General features: G+C 34.7%; 1 protein-coding gene across 2 annotated transcripts; it reads right to left on the reverse strand.

The window, feature by feature from the left end:
• Positions 1-655: 655 nt before the first annotated feature.
• On the reverse strand, positions 656-16782 carry LOC108569175 (protein abrupt). Of its 2 annotated transcripts, XM_017930635.1 has the most exons (8): positions 16240-16779; positions 12456-12992; positions 9065-9242; positions 8543-8761; positions 7927-8152; positions 7798-7854; positions 3938-4214; positions 656-3876 (listed from the first exon to the last, which is right to left on the reverse strand). In XM_017930635.1, the coding sequence occupies exons 2-8, from the start codon at positions 12722-12724 to the stop codon at positions 3159-3161; spliced, it is 1944 nt and encodes a 647-aa protein (XP_017786124.1). In that variant the 5' UTR covers positions 12725-12992; positions 16240-16779; the 3' UTR covers positions 656-3158. The 2 variants fall into 2 exon arrangements, with proteins under 2 accessions (XP_017786124.1, XP_017786125.1); XM_017930636.1 differs by lacking the exons at positions 656-3876; positions 3938-4214 and adding an exon at positions 4281-5329 and having other exon boundaries at positions 16240-16782.
• Positions 16783-17171: the final 389 nt, after the last annotated feature.

Consider the following 17171-nt stretch of genomic DNA (forward strand, 5'->3'; position numbering starts at 1 on the left):
TTACATAATATTTTACTCTCGTAAAGGGAGTGAGGTTTAGGAACTCTGCTACAGCGTTTATTGGGATCTTCGAATCGAATCGAGATCATCCCAGGCTGCGTTTATTTTTTAATATATATTTTTTTTTCTGAAGGCACCCAGTCCCTCAACAATACGTAATTTCTAATACGAAACGGAAAAACAAACAATTGTAAAAATACATCTAAGGACATTAAAAGCTTACAGAATTTTTGCTTTTCGACAACAAAAACAACAGAGAACTGAACATTGTTGAGGAACCGTACTAAATTAGGAACCATTACTCCGGTTAATTACATAATAATTCTTTCTTACGCGCGAACAATTTGCATTTCTTGTAAATGAAAACAGAACGAGAAAAATAAAATATTTTTTTGTGTGTGAGCTACGCGAACTTTCTCACGCATTTTTTTTTAATTTTTGTGGGGGGCAGGGTTACGTTAATATGGCACGCACATACATAGAAGCTCCTCCATAGAATGCACCACAACTTCTTATTACAAAAAAAAACGTTCCTTAAACTATATAAAACAACTGTACATTCTAAAAACTAAGAATCTCTATAGAATAATATAATTTCTATTTCTTTTATTTATATATATATTTATATATAGATTTTTTTTGATATTTTGTTCATTTTTAAGTACAAAAGTTACCAGTATTATTGTAAATAAAGAGATCTCATCTGCTTTGTTCGTAAATTGGTGCGCACAAAGAACACAAAGGTGTCTTTTTCTGAGTTACCTGTGGCTATTTTATTTCCTTTTTTTGTTATTCTTGTTACTTATTACTAATTATTACTGGGCTCCGGTAATTTCCGGATTTCCCATTGTCAATACAAAATAAGTAAAAATGAGGTAGACTGAACGGAAACAACAACAATATCAAAAATAATAATAACATCACAAACGTTATTTCGAGTATATCATAATGATGAGGTATTGCAATTATGATTCATTATCAAGAACATAAAAGTTTATGGTATATATATGTAAATATCGTGAATAACTAAAATTAATAAGAGACAAAAGAAAACTTATGCAACACCGAAATAAATTAAAATAAACGCGAGCTATGTACAAAAAAAAAACCTGATCTTCTCACCAATCACTTATCAACAATTTATCTATGTACAATATCGAAATGATAATATATAACATTCACAACTAAAGTGCAGCCGAAAAGTAAAAAAAAAAAATAAAGAAAACTAGAATCAAGTATTCGTAAAACGTCCGAGTTTCAACAGTATAAATGAAAAAAAAATATCTAAAGCAATTCACTGGTGTGTCCCAATATTTTCAAATAGTATACATTCTGTTAATACGGTATACGTTTTGTTTATTGTATTATTATTTACTTTTTTTGTTTACTTCAACAATATTCTCTAATCCTAAAACTTATCCAATAATTAACAATGAACTCTATCAGTTTATAATTTATATACTCGGTTTTCATTATCGCTACTCTCTTAATACAAATACTATTCATTTTGTGATTTCTCTTTTTTCTTTTGTTAAAAAATAATAATTTCGAATAAAAAAGCATTCTCAAACATTCAACAACTAAAACTACACGGGCCATTTATTAGCGATTAGCAATTGCATTTTCTCGTTTACGCAAGTTCTATTGGGTTATTATCACATGAAATAATAATAAACGTTGATTGGAAGAACAGAGTGAACTGCACATGTTCTTTATTTTTTGCTGTCGTTATTTTTTTTTATAGTTTCTTCTTTAATTATATAAATATTTTGTTTTGTACTTGAATTGCTTTCGGAATGATTTTCTGTGGTGCAGTTTTTTTTTATTCATTTAGTTTTTTTTGTATATAAATATATATTTTTTTGTATATTAGATCAACGGAAGAATAATTGGAAGTAAAGAAGCACATTATTATATTTATCCTAGACAGTTTTAAAAACTAATGACTTGAATATTGTTTAAAATAAATGCGTGGGGCAGTTAAAGGATTCGCATTTGATTAAGATTCCTTTAATCACCTGAGTTACAATTCTTTTAAAAAACCTGAATATTTATCACGGATATGTGTGCGACTTTGTGACTAATTAATTAATTAAAATTAATTAAGAATCCCTGATGTGAATAATAATAATTAAAAAAAAGTAATGTATGCGATTTGTACTCGTTCCAAGTTAGTTTTCCTGAGCGGATGATTGATGATTGTTTTGATAAAAATTGCTTATAATTAACATTGTTTTTGGGAAGCATTGTATATTAGTTACTCATGGAAGCATCTATCCAAAAAGAAAATGATATAAGAAAAGAACGTATTTTCTTCATCTGTGTTATTATTTTTTTCTTTCTTTCCTTTTTTTCATTTCTCTTTTTCTTTTAATCTAAGGTCTTGTTTTAAAATTACGTACAAAAATATCGTAAAATCGTAAAAAGGCAAAAACGCTTTGTACCATTTTCACCTGGTTCCGAGAATGTGTGGATGTGTATGTGATTCTGTAAAATAGCGACACGCCTAATATAAAATACTTTCTAAACGCTATTTTATTCTGTATTTTTTTTTACGTAATTCATTTAATAAGTGATTTCGTCATTTGCTTAACCCGTTTAGTTTATCTTTCTCAGTGTACAAATTAAATGGTGTAGGAACCTGCACTGCTATAATCTAAAATCACTGGTAAATCGAAATCTGGCACATTCACTCTACAATTCATATTTGTTTTCCTTTTCTCAAAACAGTATGGTACAAATCTACACAACAGGTTACTTCGTTATCTACAGAAAAAAAAAACTCAAATAAAAACGTCAACTTACTTATTGTATAACCGCGTAGAATTTTTATAATATTAAATCTATATCAATATACCGTATACTATGAGAACCCTTATTGTTTGCATTCTTAATTTGCTTTATTATTTTATTCTTCATTACTTTATTTTTTAAGTAAAAAACTATGTGAGGTAGACGGATGGAATTTGTGACTCTTCCTTCAGAAACGTTCGTGAAGAGGAGAGTTTAAAAGCTCGCGCTTTCATCAATCGTTAGTATGTATCTTTTTTCAAACAGAGGTAGTTGGATGGAATAAATGAGTATTCGAAAGAAATAACGTTGGCAAGATTGCGCGGCGACTGTACTTTAGAATATATGTTTTCTTTACCCTGCGATCTCTATTCGCCAACTTTGACGGCTTCCGGTTCCGGTTCTTCTTCGCTGTACTCGTCTTCACCGGCCGACGAATCGCCATCGTCTCCTTCACCCCTGTCGTCATTATTCCTATCATCATGTATTAATTCTCCTTCACTCCTCCTTATTTCGTCGTTGCGTTTCATCATGAAATCATTGGCCGCACCGATTTGCTGCTGCATCTTTTCCAAGAAATGCTGCTGCGATGCTTTATCCAAACCCATTGCGTTCAGTTGTGCCATTTTGGCTGCGTGCATTGCGGCAGCCGCTTGCTCCGGCATCATACCCATCATACCACTGTTTTCGGTAATGAATTGAAGGTACGTGTCCAGTATCGCTGATCCGGTTGCGGAGGGTGGAGCCAGAGGTGCGGGATAAGGTTCTTTGGATAGATTATGAGCAAGAGATTCTATGCTCTTTGCTGCCACAGCCTGTGCGGCCGAATTTAATTTGTGTTTCATGTGAGCAGGATGGTTCTGGTGATTTATGGGAGGCGACATCGCAAGGTCGAACGCCCCGTAGCGGTGATGAGATGTAGTCAGGTCTTCAGGATCATTGTCACCGCATATCGAGCTTCCGGCTTCTGAGGTGGCGTATACACTCTTGGCGTCTAATTTGACGTCAGATCTCCTTGGACCAGTCGGAGAAGCTCTAGCTCTTAATTCCGCAGGAGATATCTTCACACCCGCCTTTGCTAATAACCTGAGAAAGAAAGGATCATATAAATATTTCGGATATAGATTTATGTAATGGCATTCATTACCTGCTCGCCAATTCTGGATCAAAAGGTGCGGGCATCGGTACAACCGGCAGATCCTTGGTACTGATTCCTCTGTGCTGCCTAGACATATGCGAGTGGAGGGAATTCCTTGATTTTGCCACGGTTCCGCAGAGTACACATCTGTAGCCTGGGCAGATTGTATGTTTGTCTTCCAAATGTGTCCGAAGGGTATGGGCCGATCTATAGATCTTGCCGCATTTTGGACACGGCCTCGGATCCGTCGCCCTGACCCTCATCATATCTAATGATCGCCGTGAAACTGAAATAAACAACAAACTTACTTTAGTTAATTTTAATCCAATAATTAATTAATTAATAACGGATTATGAAGATATGCTGGGGTGCGAAGGGCAAGATACGCAGGGCTAAGCTTTCAGTAATTTATTGAATTATTACATAAATAAATTTTGGTACAATTCGACTGAGTTTAAACAAAAAAACACAAAGCAAATCACCGAGTCTTTTTGTTGTTGTCTTTTTTTTTGTTTCTAAACATCTCACTGCACTGTAAGTTTTTGTTCTGTCGAGTATATAAATTAATTTAGGAACCGAAACGAACATTTGCAGTCTTGGCGAAAAGAGGCGGAGGCGAAAGGGTGGAGGGAGTTTTGGGGTATTCGGAAGAGTCGTAGGATGGGGTGGGGGTTGGATGAAAAGATGCGTATTTGGCGGACCGCGGCACTGTTTTATTTCCCTCATCTCCTTAGAACTTCCTTAGTTTATCGATTTAACCACTGAATCGTAAATAGGGTGTGTATGTGTATATATATATAAATCACAATTCGAGGGTTTTATTTATATTCCCCTTTTTAGCCTCGCTGTGCAATTATTGATTTCCTCGTCGTATTTCACTTCCTTCTCCTCCCTCCTTGCTACAACTAATAACTTGGGAATCCGCATAACGTAAACAGCAGCGGCCCCAATTGTCTTTTGCTACGGGAATTATCGAGTTATTGAGGGAGGGTAGCAAATCCATAAATTGCCCCCGCGACTACAATCCGCCGTTTTTATATGACTTTTACTACTTCTTCCTGCACTTCTTCATCATCATCATCATAAACGTCTTCTTGGAGGAGTCAAGCAGTTTCCGGTGGTCGTTCTAGAGGCTCCATTTGAGCTGTTTCATGAGCTCCCACTGTCGGGAATGCTTGGTCCTCATGTGATTCCTGACGGAGTTTGGATGCGAGAATCTTCGGCCGCATTCAGTGACTGGACAGACGGGACTGTCACGGGGGTAGTGCTCATCGATATGTGACCTCGCTAAGTTGAGGGAGGGCAACAAAAGCTCACACAGTGGACACTCGTACTTGATGGACACCCCAGACACCTGCGGCCCTGCTCGACCTCCCATAGGCGAAGCACCGCTGCTGGCATCTGTAATGCCACGCTGCACTATAGTTGCAATTCCACTGTTCGTTTACAAACAATATCAATACAAACAAGCCATAAAGCGCACAACATTGAACAATTCTCTCGCAAACTCTATACTGGCTCTAACTAAAGGTAGCTTTAAATCAACGACTCGGTATTATATACAGCATACGTGAAAATCCAGATATCAGCGGTTTTGTCTCTAACAGGTTTTAAAAGAATCTATCATTTTCAAGATAAGATTACCAACAACGAGCAAAGCGTCTGCTCTGGTTCCCCCCATTTTCCCGCTATTCTTAGGGTGTTTCCGGTTCGTGCGTTTTTTCATGTTTTCCGGGCCTTCTCGGATAAATGCACTTTCGATGATTTGCTGGGGGGATTTAGGTGTTATATGTGCGGGGTGGTGAAGGTGTGTGTGTATGTGTGAAAGGGAATCCAAAGAAAGAATAAGTGTGTTAGAGAGAGAGGGAGAAAAAAAAGAGATCTTATGGCGCGATATTGAGCCGCGATATCGCGTGCGTGTCCGTCGACCATTACGCACATTTATTACTCCCGAGTTTTCGATAACGCACACGTTTTCTTCCTCCTTTTCTTTTCCCTTCCGCCTATTCACCCTTCTTTATTTTAAGAAATTGCCCTCCAAACGAAATTTATTCGGGGATGCCAATACGCAAACCTCGATAACTTTCCACTTCGACTAAGTACATCCTTAATTTGCAGTTATTAAAATAATGGACCTCCTCTAATTGCTTCGAATTGAAATCATTAAAGTAATTGTACGCTGCGAGAGACATAATTCGAAACAATGTTATAAATAAAATTGAAACTTGCGTGCATGGAACATGAACACGGTTCGACGGCATCGTCATTGCGGAGGAATCGCGCGTTTTCCGGTAAACAAACGAGATTCAATGTCCAGGCTTTCTCGTTAATTATCTAAAAAAATATACTTTCCATCAGTTGGATTAAGGCGACGGTGGAGAGGGTGGCGAAGGCGGAAGCGCGCCGAAGTGTCCGGAACAGACGTCAGAAACGGACGTCGGAATTAATCCCAGCCGCATTTTATCGACCACCCTCTGCTTTTTAAAACCTCAAGCCCATTCTATATTAAATCCAACCAAAGAAAGAATTTGATTTAATTCATCACATTTTTTCCTTCAATTATTTTTAACTCATCCATTAATTTCACGGAACAATATAAACGTTTCAAATAAACAAGATAATACAATACAATTATATATTAATTGATTTTATTATTATTAATCTTATTCAATAATATCGCGAAAACATTTAAAATAAACAATAAAATAGAGATTTATAATTTACTTTATTAATATACACTGCAACATTTACTAATAATGTCAATTAAAAACGAAATAATCCATGTAATCCTTAATTCCACTAAAAGATATTGCTGCAAAAATAATTTACGAACGCGAAAATTTAATATTAATTAACTAATACGTTTTTTAAAAGTTATTTGCTCTAATTCATATGATTTCAACTTAAATTTAATATCTCTCATTAGTATATTAATAAATATTATTATCAATAAAATAGTAAATAGTTGTAGAAATGAAATAATTTCAGAATAAAGTTGTGAATTTAATCGTTGAATCGAAAATAGTGTAAAAAATTTATTGACATTGTGTTTTTAAACAAAAGTTGGCAAATACAAAGGTATTTCGAATAGATCGATAGAACGTCGAGCAATCGTCACCTAAGAGGTAAATCGCTGGTGGCTTTAAGATACGAACCGAAAGTTGAGTGTTTGAAATGAAGTGCGTCAACCCCACGTTGGTTTTTGAAATAAAGCGGTTGGATTTCATTGAAGGTAGATCGCGTTGGATTCATTATCGCAGGGGTGGACGAATTTCAATTAATATCCGCACCTCCTGGCGACGCGAGAAAATAAGGGAAGAGGCGGAAGCAAAGAGGCAAAAAGGGAAGGAGGAGAAGGAAGAAGAAAAAAATAAGGGAGAAAAATCAATCCGCGGCATCTCGTCGAATTGCGCCCTTATATAATAGCCTTTGCGCATTAGTTTGTGCCACTACGGCGTCCATCCTCTCTCGGACCCGGGTATATAAATCAATAGACCGATGTGCCAAAGAGGCGGCAGGGGGTTGGTTCGGCGGCCGAGGAGGAGGACTTCTCTCTCCAAGTGTACGTATGTGTATGTATATATATGTATGCACGTGCGTGTGAATGTGTGTGTTTGTGTGGTTGTGCGAAAGGGAAGAAATCTCGAATGTTTGATTCCCCAGTACACCGATCAATTGCAGGAACGGCCGCCGACCCTCCCGAATATTATTTACGCGCAGTAATTACGGCCACCCCCGCCGTTTGCCCAGCTTCGATCGATTGCAATGTACTTTAAATTCCAGAATGTTGCTTTGTTCTTCTCTTCGCCACTACTTCTCATTCTTTCGTATATATTTATCTCGTTAATTTGTTTTTCGTTCATGCTTACCAAAGTTATCGGCGCCGCCGTGCATTCCCGATGGGCCAGGCAGAAGTCCCGGAAGTCCTAGAAATCGCAAATTATGCCATTTTAAAATCTCCACTCAGATGACATCGGATTTCGGTTAATTCTTCGTACCTTGCAGACTGAGAAGGGCGCTAGGAAACGTCGGTGTCCTTGTTTGATCCATGAGGCCACCGTTTGTGCTGTAAGGATGATGGTCGTCCATCATGGGGTAATCTGTGGGTTCAGTCTTTGGGGTGACGGGGTCTCTTTCGTGGTCGCTCATCGCTGTATCACTGCTATTGCTATCCTCTCCCGTCGATTGTGCTTGAAGGGATGAATCCGAATTACCTTTCCTCTCCTGTTAACAATCAAAAAGAACATATAAATAACAAAAGCAATTTATCGTAGGATTCACAATTTTGAACTTTTTGCAACAAAATAAATTTATTTTACGATTCAATTTTGTTCCATAAAAAAAATCTTAAATCTAAACATGGTCTATCCGCAAACTTTAAAAAATATTTATAATAAATATTTCAAAATAAAATAAAAAACAAATAATATTTTACGGTAAACCATTTGCTCAAAATCTTTAAAAAAAATATATTAAATAATAATATTGTGTATAAAAAAATAAGAGCACTGCTTTTATATGCTCACACGAAATTCTATTCTTTAAATAATTGCAAGTTGAAAGTTTTTTTTTTTGAAGGGCGTTCCTGAAAAGAAGCTTCGTTCGATGACTTACGGAATTCGTGTGTATTGTCGGTCCCCCTTCGAGGGCTTGTCCTAAAAGGGACTCCGGCATATCTGCCTCTCCTCTCGACGGACTCCTGCCCCTATCCGGCGTGTAATTTCCTCTACTGTGCTCGCTGCTCCTCGATCTTTTCGCAGGAGGAGGCGATAATCCCCCGTCCTCCCTAAGGGCATCCGGTCTCTCCGTGGCCCAAGGTAGCGAAGACGAATTCTAAAAAAAGAATACACCTCAAACTATTACAAGCATGTAATTGTGTTAATTGGAGAGTCCGCTTTTCGGAACATCCAAAGTTCAATATTCCGCAAAAATATTCTGAACGACGATCCAGTCGTCAAAAAATGCAATTTATTTGTACAAGCATTTATACATCGTTTGCTGTGCATAAGTTATAAACACTTTGATTAAATAAAACTTTCACGGCGCGTTTAGAAATCTCGTCATACACGTCATGCGGTATGCTGTTTGCGTTATATTTCGGTAGAAAATTCGCATCGATTTGCTGACGACACTTACCGGTGATACTTTTTGCATTTGCTCCCCTCCGGAGTTCGTCGTGGTGGCAAGCTTTTGCGCACCACCAGGTCCACCGGCAGGAACATCCGCCAAACCTCTGACCTGCAGCATCTGTGCTGTTTTCAAGAAATCCGTCAACTGCTCTTGCCCTATGTGAACTTCTCCATTATACATAAACCTGAAAACATATAAAACAAAATATCCTTTAATAAGATCCATTTTCATTTCCATTGAATCATCAAACCATTCCGAAATAATTTATTTTTATTGAAAGTAACTCAAAGCTTGTAATACGATGTATGAAATATTTATATAAGTAATATCAATTTGGGCAGGCAAACGGATGCGAACGATTTACTTAATCTTTCAATGCCAATAAGTACGTGTGTCCATTTTTTATTTGTTAAACATTTATGAAGATTTTGCTAAAATTGAGCGACGGCGAATTGTGTTACTGTTATGTCATTTGCGAATGTCCGCACGTAATGTACAATATACATTCAACGCGCAACAACGAAAGAAAAAGCACATAACGTTATTGATTCAAGTGATTTACGAGATACGTGAACACTGCACAAAGATAATGTTAACATCGGATTTAATTAAATAATTACATTATTGAGTTGCACGTTCGAAACCTTTCATAAAAATCATTATAATTTACCAGTCACCTCAATTATCTCTATTCAAACAAGGAGTGTATGTCTGTGCTTCGCATTTTTTTTGTCTAGGCTTAGCTCATTTTCATTCCGTTTTCTCCTACAGTCACTAACAACTATTCACAATGTTCCGAAATTGGGTCGCAAATTAATATTGAAATATTATCGGCAAAATTCTCATGTGTTAATCGTTCATTATTCAGCCTCAGTCCAAAATTTATAGGCTATTATAAAAAAAAATATACTCGAACGGACAATTATGTAAAACCGTATGTGAGCAGTGAAAAATAAACCTAATTTCGATGAACGTAAAGCAGTGAAAGAAAGAAACATAAAAAAAAACTGGTATGTGATCGCTATCTACATCCGTAAAATGGTTACATTACATACGCAATGAATCAACTACAACCACATTTTAAAAACGTTTAGATGTTATCATTACCAAAAAAAAACTTAATTTAACCAATTGTTTGTGTTATTCATTAGCAGATTTAACATTAAATATTCAGTTCTATAATTATTCAATTTCCAATTAAACTAATGTAATTTATTAAATTGAAAGTACTGGGGAATTGTAATTCGCATAATTAATGTAGCAATATCCAACAATTATAACTAAACAATGATTTTGAAATAACCACAGTTATTCTAAATATTCTAAAATAAATTAATTATGTTTAATAAAAGTTATAATTATAAAATCGATCACCTTTTTAAATAAACACACGATGCTTAACTTCAAATTGCAAATGCAAACTTGAAATGTAGAATTTGATGGGATTTTTTTTTAGTAAATCATACTATAAAAATAAATCCCATAATTAGGTTCCCATCATTGTTTCCTGACTTGAAACAATTACCTCGTTTATTACAGAATAAACGCACGAAATTTCATTATTTTCTAAGTAAAGTAACGTTAACTCTGAAGTAGAAGAAAAAGAAGAAGAAAACCCGATCTGCATTCAATCGTGTGCACCGTATTGTTATTTTATTTTGACATTGAAAAAATGTACGCGTGGGTTTTATCTTGAAGCCGAAGGAATGCGCATTTCGGCTTATCAAAAGGCTTTTCGTCGGTGTCGAAATATGAACTTATAAACAATGTAAAAATTTAGAAAGTTAGAAAAGGATAAAAAAAAACGTCGTCATGTAGATCCGATTCAAATCCACGCTCAAATTGAGTGATACTAATTTACAATATTTCATCTCTTTCTCTCGCGTCCAGCGTGTTTTACGCGTGTATAATTTATTTAATTATTTTAGCAGAAAGGTTAATTAGATTTTCGTCCACGTGTATTGAATTTAGAAACTGGATTTTTATAATCAATAAAACATGACTCGAAATCGGAAAACAATTTGTGTGTATTCGTGTAACTGTTGTTTCTTATCTGGAGAAAGGTCCATTAATGGAATAGTCTAAGAGCTATAATTGTTTTATTCTCTCTCTATTTATTCGTAAAGTAGATGATACAAAAGATCGGGGCAATAAAATTTTCGAGTATAGCCCCAAAAGTAAACACTTTGTACTGAATATTTAGAATAAATAGAAACTCGAATACAATAGCAAATTACTTCCAGACATCCAATGAATAGCAAATACCCTAATCACATAAATATACTTGCAAATGCAACGAAAGCATAACAACACTGTGAATGCAAACAATTGAAAGAAACAAATTATATCATAGATATATTTTTTTTGTCTGATTCTCCTCGGGGCATATGGATTGTAATAATTGTTTTAAGCAATTAAATTAATAACCTCTCTCTTAATGGTTATGCCAAATACTTAAAGCAATTAAAATTATTACTGCTGCAATAAATATCTAAAAGGTAACTCAAATTTGACTATTCTAAAACTATTATATATTTTTTTTTTCATTATAGATTCTAATGTTTTTGCGATTTCTATGCCGCAAGGTAATAAAACAGGCATGTAATTATAATTGAGTTACAAAAGAAAGAAATGTGTTATTTAGCACGGATGATGGTATGAGTAATGCGAGGTGTAAAAACGTTATAAACGTTTGTGCAAAAATAAGTTGGATTTTCTACGATCAATATTCCAGCTATGAGTCATGTCATCATGAGACGGTACTTCAAAAAAAAAATTAAAGCCTTGGAAATTTGGGTCCGCACTAATTAGATAGTTCTAATTACGTGTTACACGTAATTGGTTATTGTTTCTGTTTAATTATATTTTCCGTGCTCATATATTTTTAATTATAAAACGGTTCCCAAGGTGAATAGTATTTTTAAATATTGAATCTTTCTATTCCTATTGATTTGATTTGTGGTAAATACAATGTTTTGTGTCAATTCTCATTATGTCAAATAGATCAAATTTGAAAAGTAAATTTTAAATGTTAAAATTATGACAAGTAAAGTCACGAACTTCTAATTACTTTTTCTTTCTAATTTAATGTTCACAGTACAGTAATGTAAATATTTGGAATGATGAATAAAAAATAATTCCATTATGTCAAATAGTTGAAATCTGACTAGCAAATTTTGAACGTTAAAATTATGACAAGTAAAATGATGATTAAGTGTTTGTTTTTTTTAATAGTAATAGATGTATTTGTAATGGAAACTATGTGAATTTCGGATCATGAACGAATGACCTTGGTTTGTGTTGTTATTATGAATGAGCACGGATTGTGTTTTTCTTCGGGATGAAGGAATGCGTCGGTGGTTTCCTGTACGAAATGAATTCATTGATGGGCATTTACCTTAACAGACTTTCCATGTCTTTTTGTTGTACGTCTCTGAGTATGACAATCGGATGTTGGCATGGGTTGGCCTTAAGGAGTCTTCGGAAGTAGGGACTGCAGGCAGAGAGGACGACTTTGTGAGCTCTGAAGGAACATCCATCGCACGCCAACGTGACATCGACAAAGTCCTCTTCGTCCCTTAAGTGCCTGAACGAGGATAATATCGATGAATGAAAATCGTTCCATCGCAGCGAATATTGCTGCTCAGGGGAGGTGTCGCCCCCCATTGGGCAAAGCGAAGGGGCAATCTCTACGCCAATGATTAAGCCGTTTCTGTACAGCTACGCCACTGGATCCACCAGTTCAATTGCACTAAAATAATTGGGGCTGATCCAACCCGATTACTTCAACATTTATGGTCCTTGCTCTATTATCTCCACGTCGTTTTAGCACTTCTCTCTTCTTTTTTTTTCCAACAACCAATAAAAAAAGTATATTATTGCTTCCTCGAATATACGTCAGCACTTTCTCCGCATTATTGGTTTTTATGAATATCTGCAACAACAAAAAAAATAAGAAATTACGTTAATTTGACACAAAACTCAACACATATAGATAAAAAAAGTGGTTCTCAATATTTTATTTCTAGTTTTCATAAATGCCAAATCCTACTTTTTTTTTGTCGTTCATTCTTAAATTATACAATTCTCGGCAATTAAAATTTCCATTAACTCCCATTAGAATATTCGCGATAATTAGAAAACATTCATTGAATCATTGCATAAATAAGAATTTGCCGACTCCGGTTTTTCCTCATAAGCCACGTGAAAGCAATGCGCCCCCTTTAAATTTAATTGCAATTGCGCAACGGTTGTTTCTTTTTTACGTGCAGCCCAATCGTGGAAATCCTCGACGGAAATAATAAGAACCCGGCAATAACTCAGCATTTGAATCAGCTTAAGCAGAAATCGGATTGCTCAACTAATAGTAAATAATAATATTTCAGGTATTTCCGCTGGTAAGAAAGAACCTCCTCCTCTTCTCGCATCTGAATCGAAGCCATTAAAAAAAGAAACTGGTCTTTCATACGTATGCTAATTAGAATTAGGCGAACTGCGACTTCAAATATCATTTGTTGCTAATGTAACTATATAATTCCAAACTACATACGACATTTACTGTTATTTTTATAATTACTATCATATCAATATTTTACTTAAAATAAATCACTGAAGGCAAACATAGAACATAATTTTTTATATATAATTTACGACTGAACGATATAAATACCCATAGGACTAAGAAGGGTTAAACCCAGTTTCCCACAGAATGTGAATGTGGCATTTTTAATCCAATTATTCGGATACCCGTAACGCAAGGCATACAATTCCGGTCATATTGAAATGAAATATCATTTCATAAACGAAACATTTTTTAAACTGTTCAAAGTGATTTTAACAAATTTGGAGTAAACAATTGAAATATATTTTTTATAATAATATTGTTATTTTAATAAAATTTGAGAATACAACTTAAAAATATCAACAATTCTATTATTATGTAACATAAATTTCGCGAATTTAAGTGAAATATAACTGGTTTGGGATTATATCATAATGTTGATGCTTTAATTAACAATAAGTAAAAGTATATTATTATGATATTAAAATCACGTATTTAGGGACGATGATGTTAAATATAAATAAAACCAGGAAGTAGCAAACAACCTACAATGAAGTGTAATTGATAAACTAAACTAATAAGCTTATGTGAATTCCAATCCGAATTAAAAGCTGATGGATTTAATGAGATCGTCATAACGGTGCTTGCATCAATGTTCATTTTATGGTATTCTAATCGCCAACATAAATTATCGATGTTGAATCAATATTATCCAAACCAATTATTCATCTCTTAGCGAACGTTACGTAAATTGCAAAACACATAGCGGAGTATGATAATAATAGGAAAATAGTACGCATTAACAATGATTTCATTTCATAATGGTTTAATTTAATTTATGGATTCATAATAAATATAAATTACTTACTTTTTCAAAAAAGTATAACTTTACTATTCGTAATTTATTAAAAAAAAATATGTAAAACTAAAATTGTTTTCTGTTCCAAAAGATGAGATCTGAAATAATCTCAACATAAAAACCTAAAATATGAATTTAATAATTTCGCAGAAAATAACAAATGTTTCAATCAGGATTAAACATTTAAAATAAATTCAGTTCACGAAAATATTAATTGAAATACAACCAAATCTAGTTGAAACTTTATATCATTGTTTCGCAATAAATAAAAAAATAATCTGGATTACGCATTTAAATTGAAAATATTGATTACAATGAAATCCAAATAAATAAAATTGAAAAATTTCCTAAAAAAATGCAATTTATATTTTCTAAATTCTCAAATTAAATAATTTGCTTTAAGTTTCGTATTCACTTTTAAAAATTCTAAGATTCGTAACAAGTACGAACATTTTACATTTGTAAAAAAAAATATATTCGTAACAAATACAATTCTGATTTGAAATGTTTTCTTTGCAGTTAGGAGCAAAACGTTGCGAAAATTAAAGAAATAAATATTATCATTTGCGTAATTATATTTCCGTTGATATATTTTGTGACTCTTACCGGATTCAGAGATGTTATTAAGAACAAATTAAAAAAAAAGCGTGAAGTTCACGACTGCAGTCACAGATGTCGCACTTCTTTTTTGGGGCCATATATTTTTTTTCTTGCATCCGTTAATGATATTGAAATGAAATGCGCAAAATTAATGTTAAATCAGGTGTTTTCTATATGTATAACTATAAAGTTTTTTTTTAAATATATTTATTCGCAAGATGTACCTCGGATGCTAATTAACATTAATAGGTTAACACACTGTATTATTTATTAGCAAGGATACGTAATAAAATTTAAACAAATTCTCATTATAATCAATGCCAAATCAATAAATATGGTAAAAAGCAAATCGCTGTTTGGTAAGAGAAGGAGATAGAGAGAAGAGCGCAATGCGATAAATTGAATAATTTATGATATTAACCTTTTGGGAAAAATTTGAAATAATTACAATGCGAATTTCGCCCACTTTTGTAAATAAAAAATAAATCGAGACGAAACGCGCACTATTAGATTTTTTTTTATATATACGCGTACGAGTTTTGTGTGTTTGCGTAAGTATTTTGTATGTGTGTGATTTTTTGGTATATGTGTGAAATTTGTGTATGTGTTTATTTTGTGTATATGTATGTATACGGTGTGTGCGTGCGTGTGTGAGAGAGCGAACGGGGAAATATATTTTTCTGGCAGTCAATTGATGGCATTGTGCGGGGGTATAAAATCAATAATCCGCTAAAAATTAGTAAGTGGACAATGGCGCAATGGCAAAAATTGGGGGATGTGCGCGAAAAATAGAAAAACCACGTTAAAAACTAGCGCCGCTGCGCGCAACACAAGTACAAGAAAAAAGTCTATTCCTGATTGGTTCCCAATAATTGCAAAATCAATACGATGTAAATGCAATTTAATTGATTTCGCCCTTCTCGGTGGGTTTTTTTGCACAGGGGGTTGGATATGTTATGCACAGTAAGAAAACGTGACTTTAAAATGTTGTTGAAAAGAGCGCGCGCGGTTTTGCGCAAATTATTAAATTTAATAATATTGGCGCGTTCAAATTTTCCAATTTTAAAATATTAATAAATTTATATTAATATTTGTATATTGCATTTTTTTTGTTTGTTTAAGCTGATGTTTCTTAAAATTGTTTAATAATAGTTTGCTTACTTTTTATCAATGATTTCCACGTTGCGTTGTTTATGAAATATTTCGTAAAGCTGCGAAAACAACGGAAGGATTAAAATAAATCAAAACAGTCACTGGATCACAGTATTGCATAAATGCGAGGGTGTTATTGTTGTTGATGCTGTTGTTGTTGTTCCTCTTCTTCGGGTATTGCAAATATTGCGTTGCGGAGGAGGAATCTCCGTGATTCGCGAATGATGATTGTAAACTGTTCCGTTTGTTATTATGTAAGCACTTGCACTTGTACGTATGTGTACTCGTTTATATGTTGTGTGTATGTGTACGCGTTGCGAGGCAAACAACAACCCCCGACCGGCAGTGAGTAACAATTGCAATTGTTTGGAGCGTAGATCGTGTAGAGCGAGGAGAGCACACTTTGCTGCGTGCAGAACACTTGCGCGTCGACCTGCCGCCTTTACCGCCTATCGCGCTTTGAGAGAGGAGTAGAAGAGTACTTGCTCTCGGTCTCGGTGCCACTTAGGTTGCCATCCTTATTCTTGCCATCATGGCTGCTGCTGCTGCTTCTGACCGCCCGCTCTCTCACACACACACACACACCATCTATCCATACACACGCACACAAACACAATACGACGTAAACCGTGCAACATTGCATTGCATCCAGAGCTCTATGTAGCCTTCTCTCTCTCTTTTCCTCTTCGGGAGTATGTGTATTTTCGTTGGTCTCCTTTTTCTGCATCCCGATCTCTATTTTTACCCAAACATAAATATCTCTCGGTCTCACTCTACCTCATTTCATAGCTACATATATACACACAGTCGCATTATTTTTTTTTCTGCTCTTGTTGTTGTTGCTCGTCCTCCCACCATCATGGTTAAAAAAAATTGACCAGTGGCGGCGTTGGACACAGAGACCCACATTCCTAATACATTTGCAACCCTTCGCTAACTAA

Source organism: Nicrophorus vespilloides, unplaced genomic scaffold, assembly GCF_001412225.1.
Source record: "Nicrophorus vespilloides isolate i.1.1-1 unplaced genomic scaffold, Nicve_v1.0, whole genome shotgun sequence".
Taxonomy (NCBI): Eukaryota; Metazoa; Arthropoda; class Insecta; order Coleoptera; family Silphidae; genus Nicrophorus; species Nicrophorus vespilloides.

What these genes read in the sequence shown, in the direction of transcription:
- LOC108569175 (XM_017930635.1), bottom strand. Translation starts at nt 12,724, where the DNA reads ATGGGGGGCGACACCTCCCCTGAGCAGCAATATTCGCTGCGATGGAAC. An exon ending in GACATGGAAAGTCTGTTAAG is followed by an intron (nt 9,243 to 12,455) that starts GTAAATGCCCAT and finishes ATATGTTTTCAG; the next exon opens with GTTTATGTATAATGGAGAAG. An exon ending in CGCCCTTCTCAGTCTGCAAG is followed by an intron (nt 7,855 to 7,926) that starts GTACGAAGAATT and finishes TGCGATTTCTAG; the next exon opens with GACTTCCGGGACTTCTGCCT.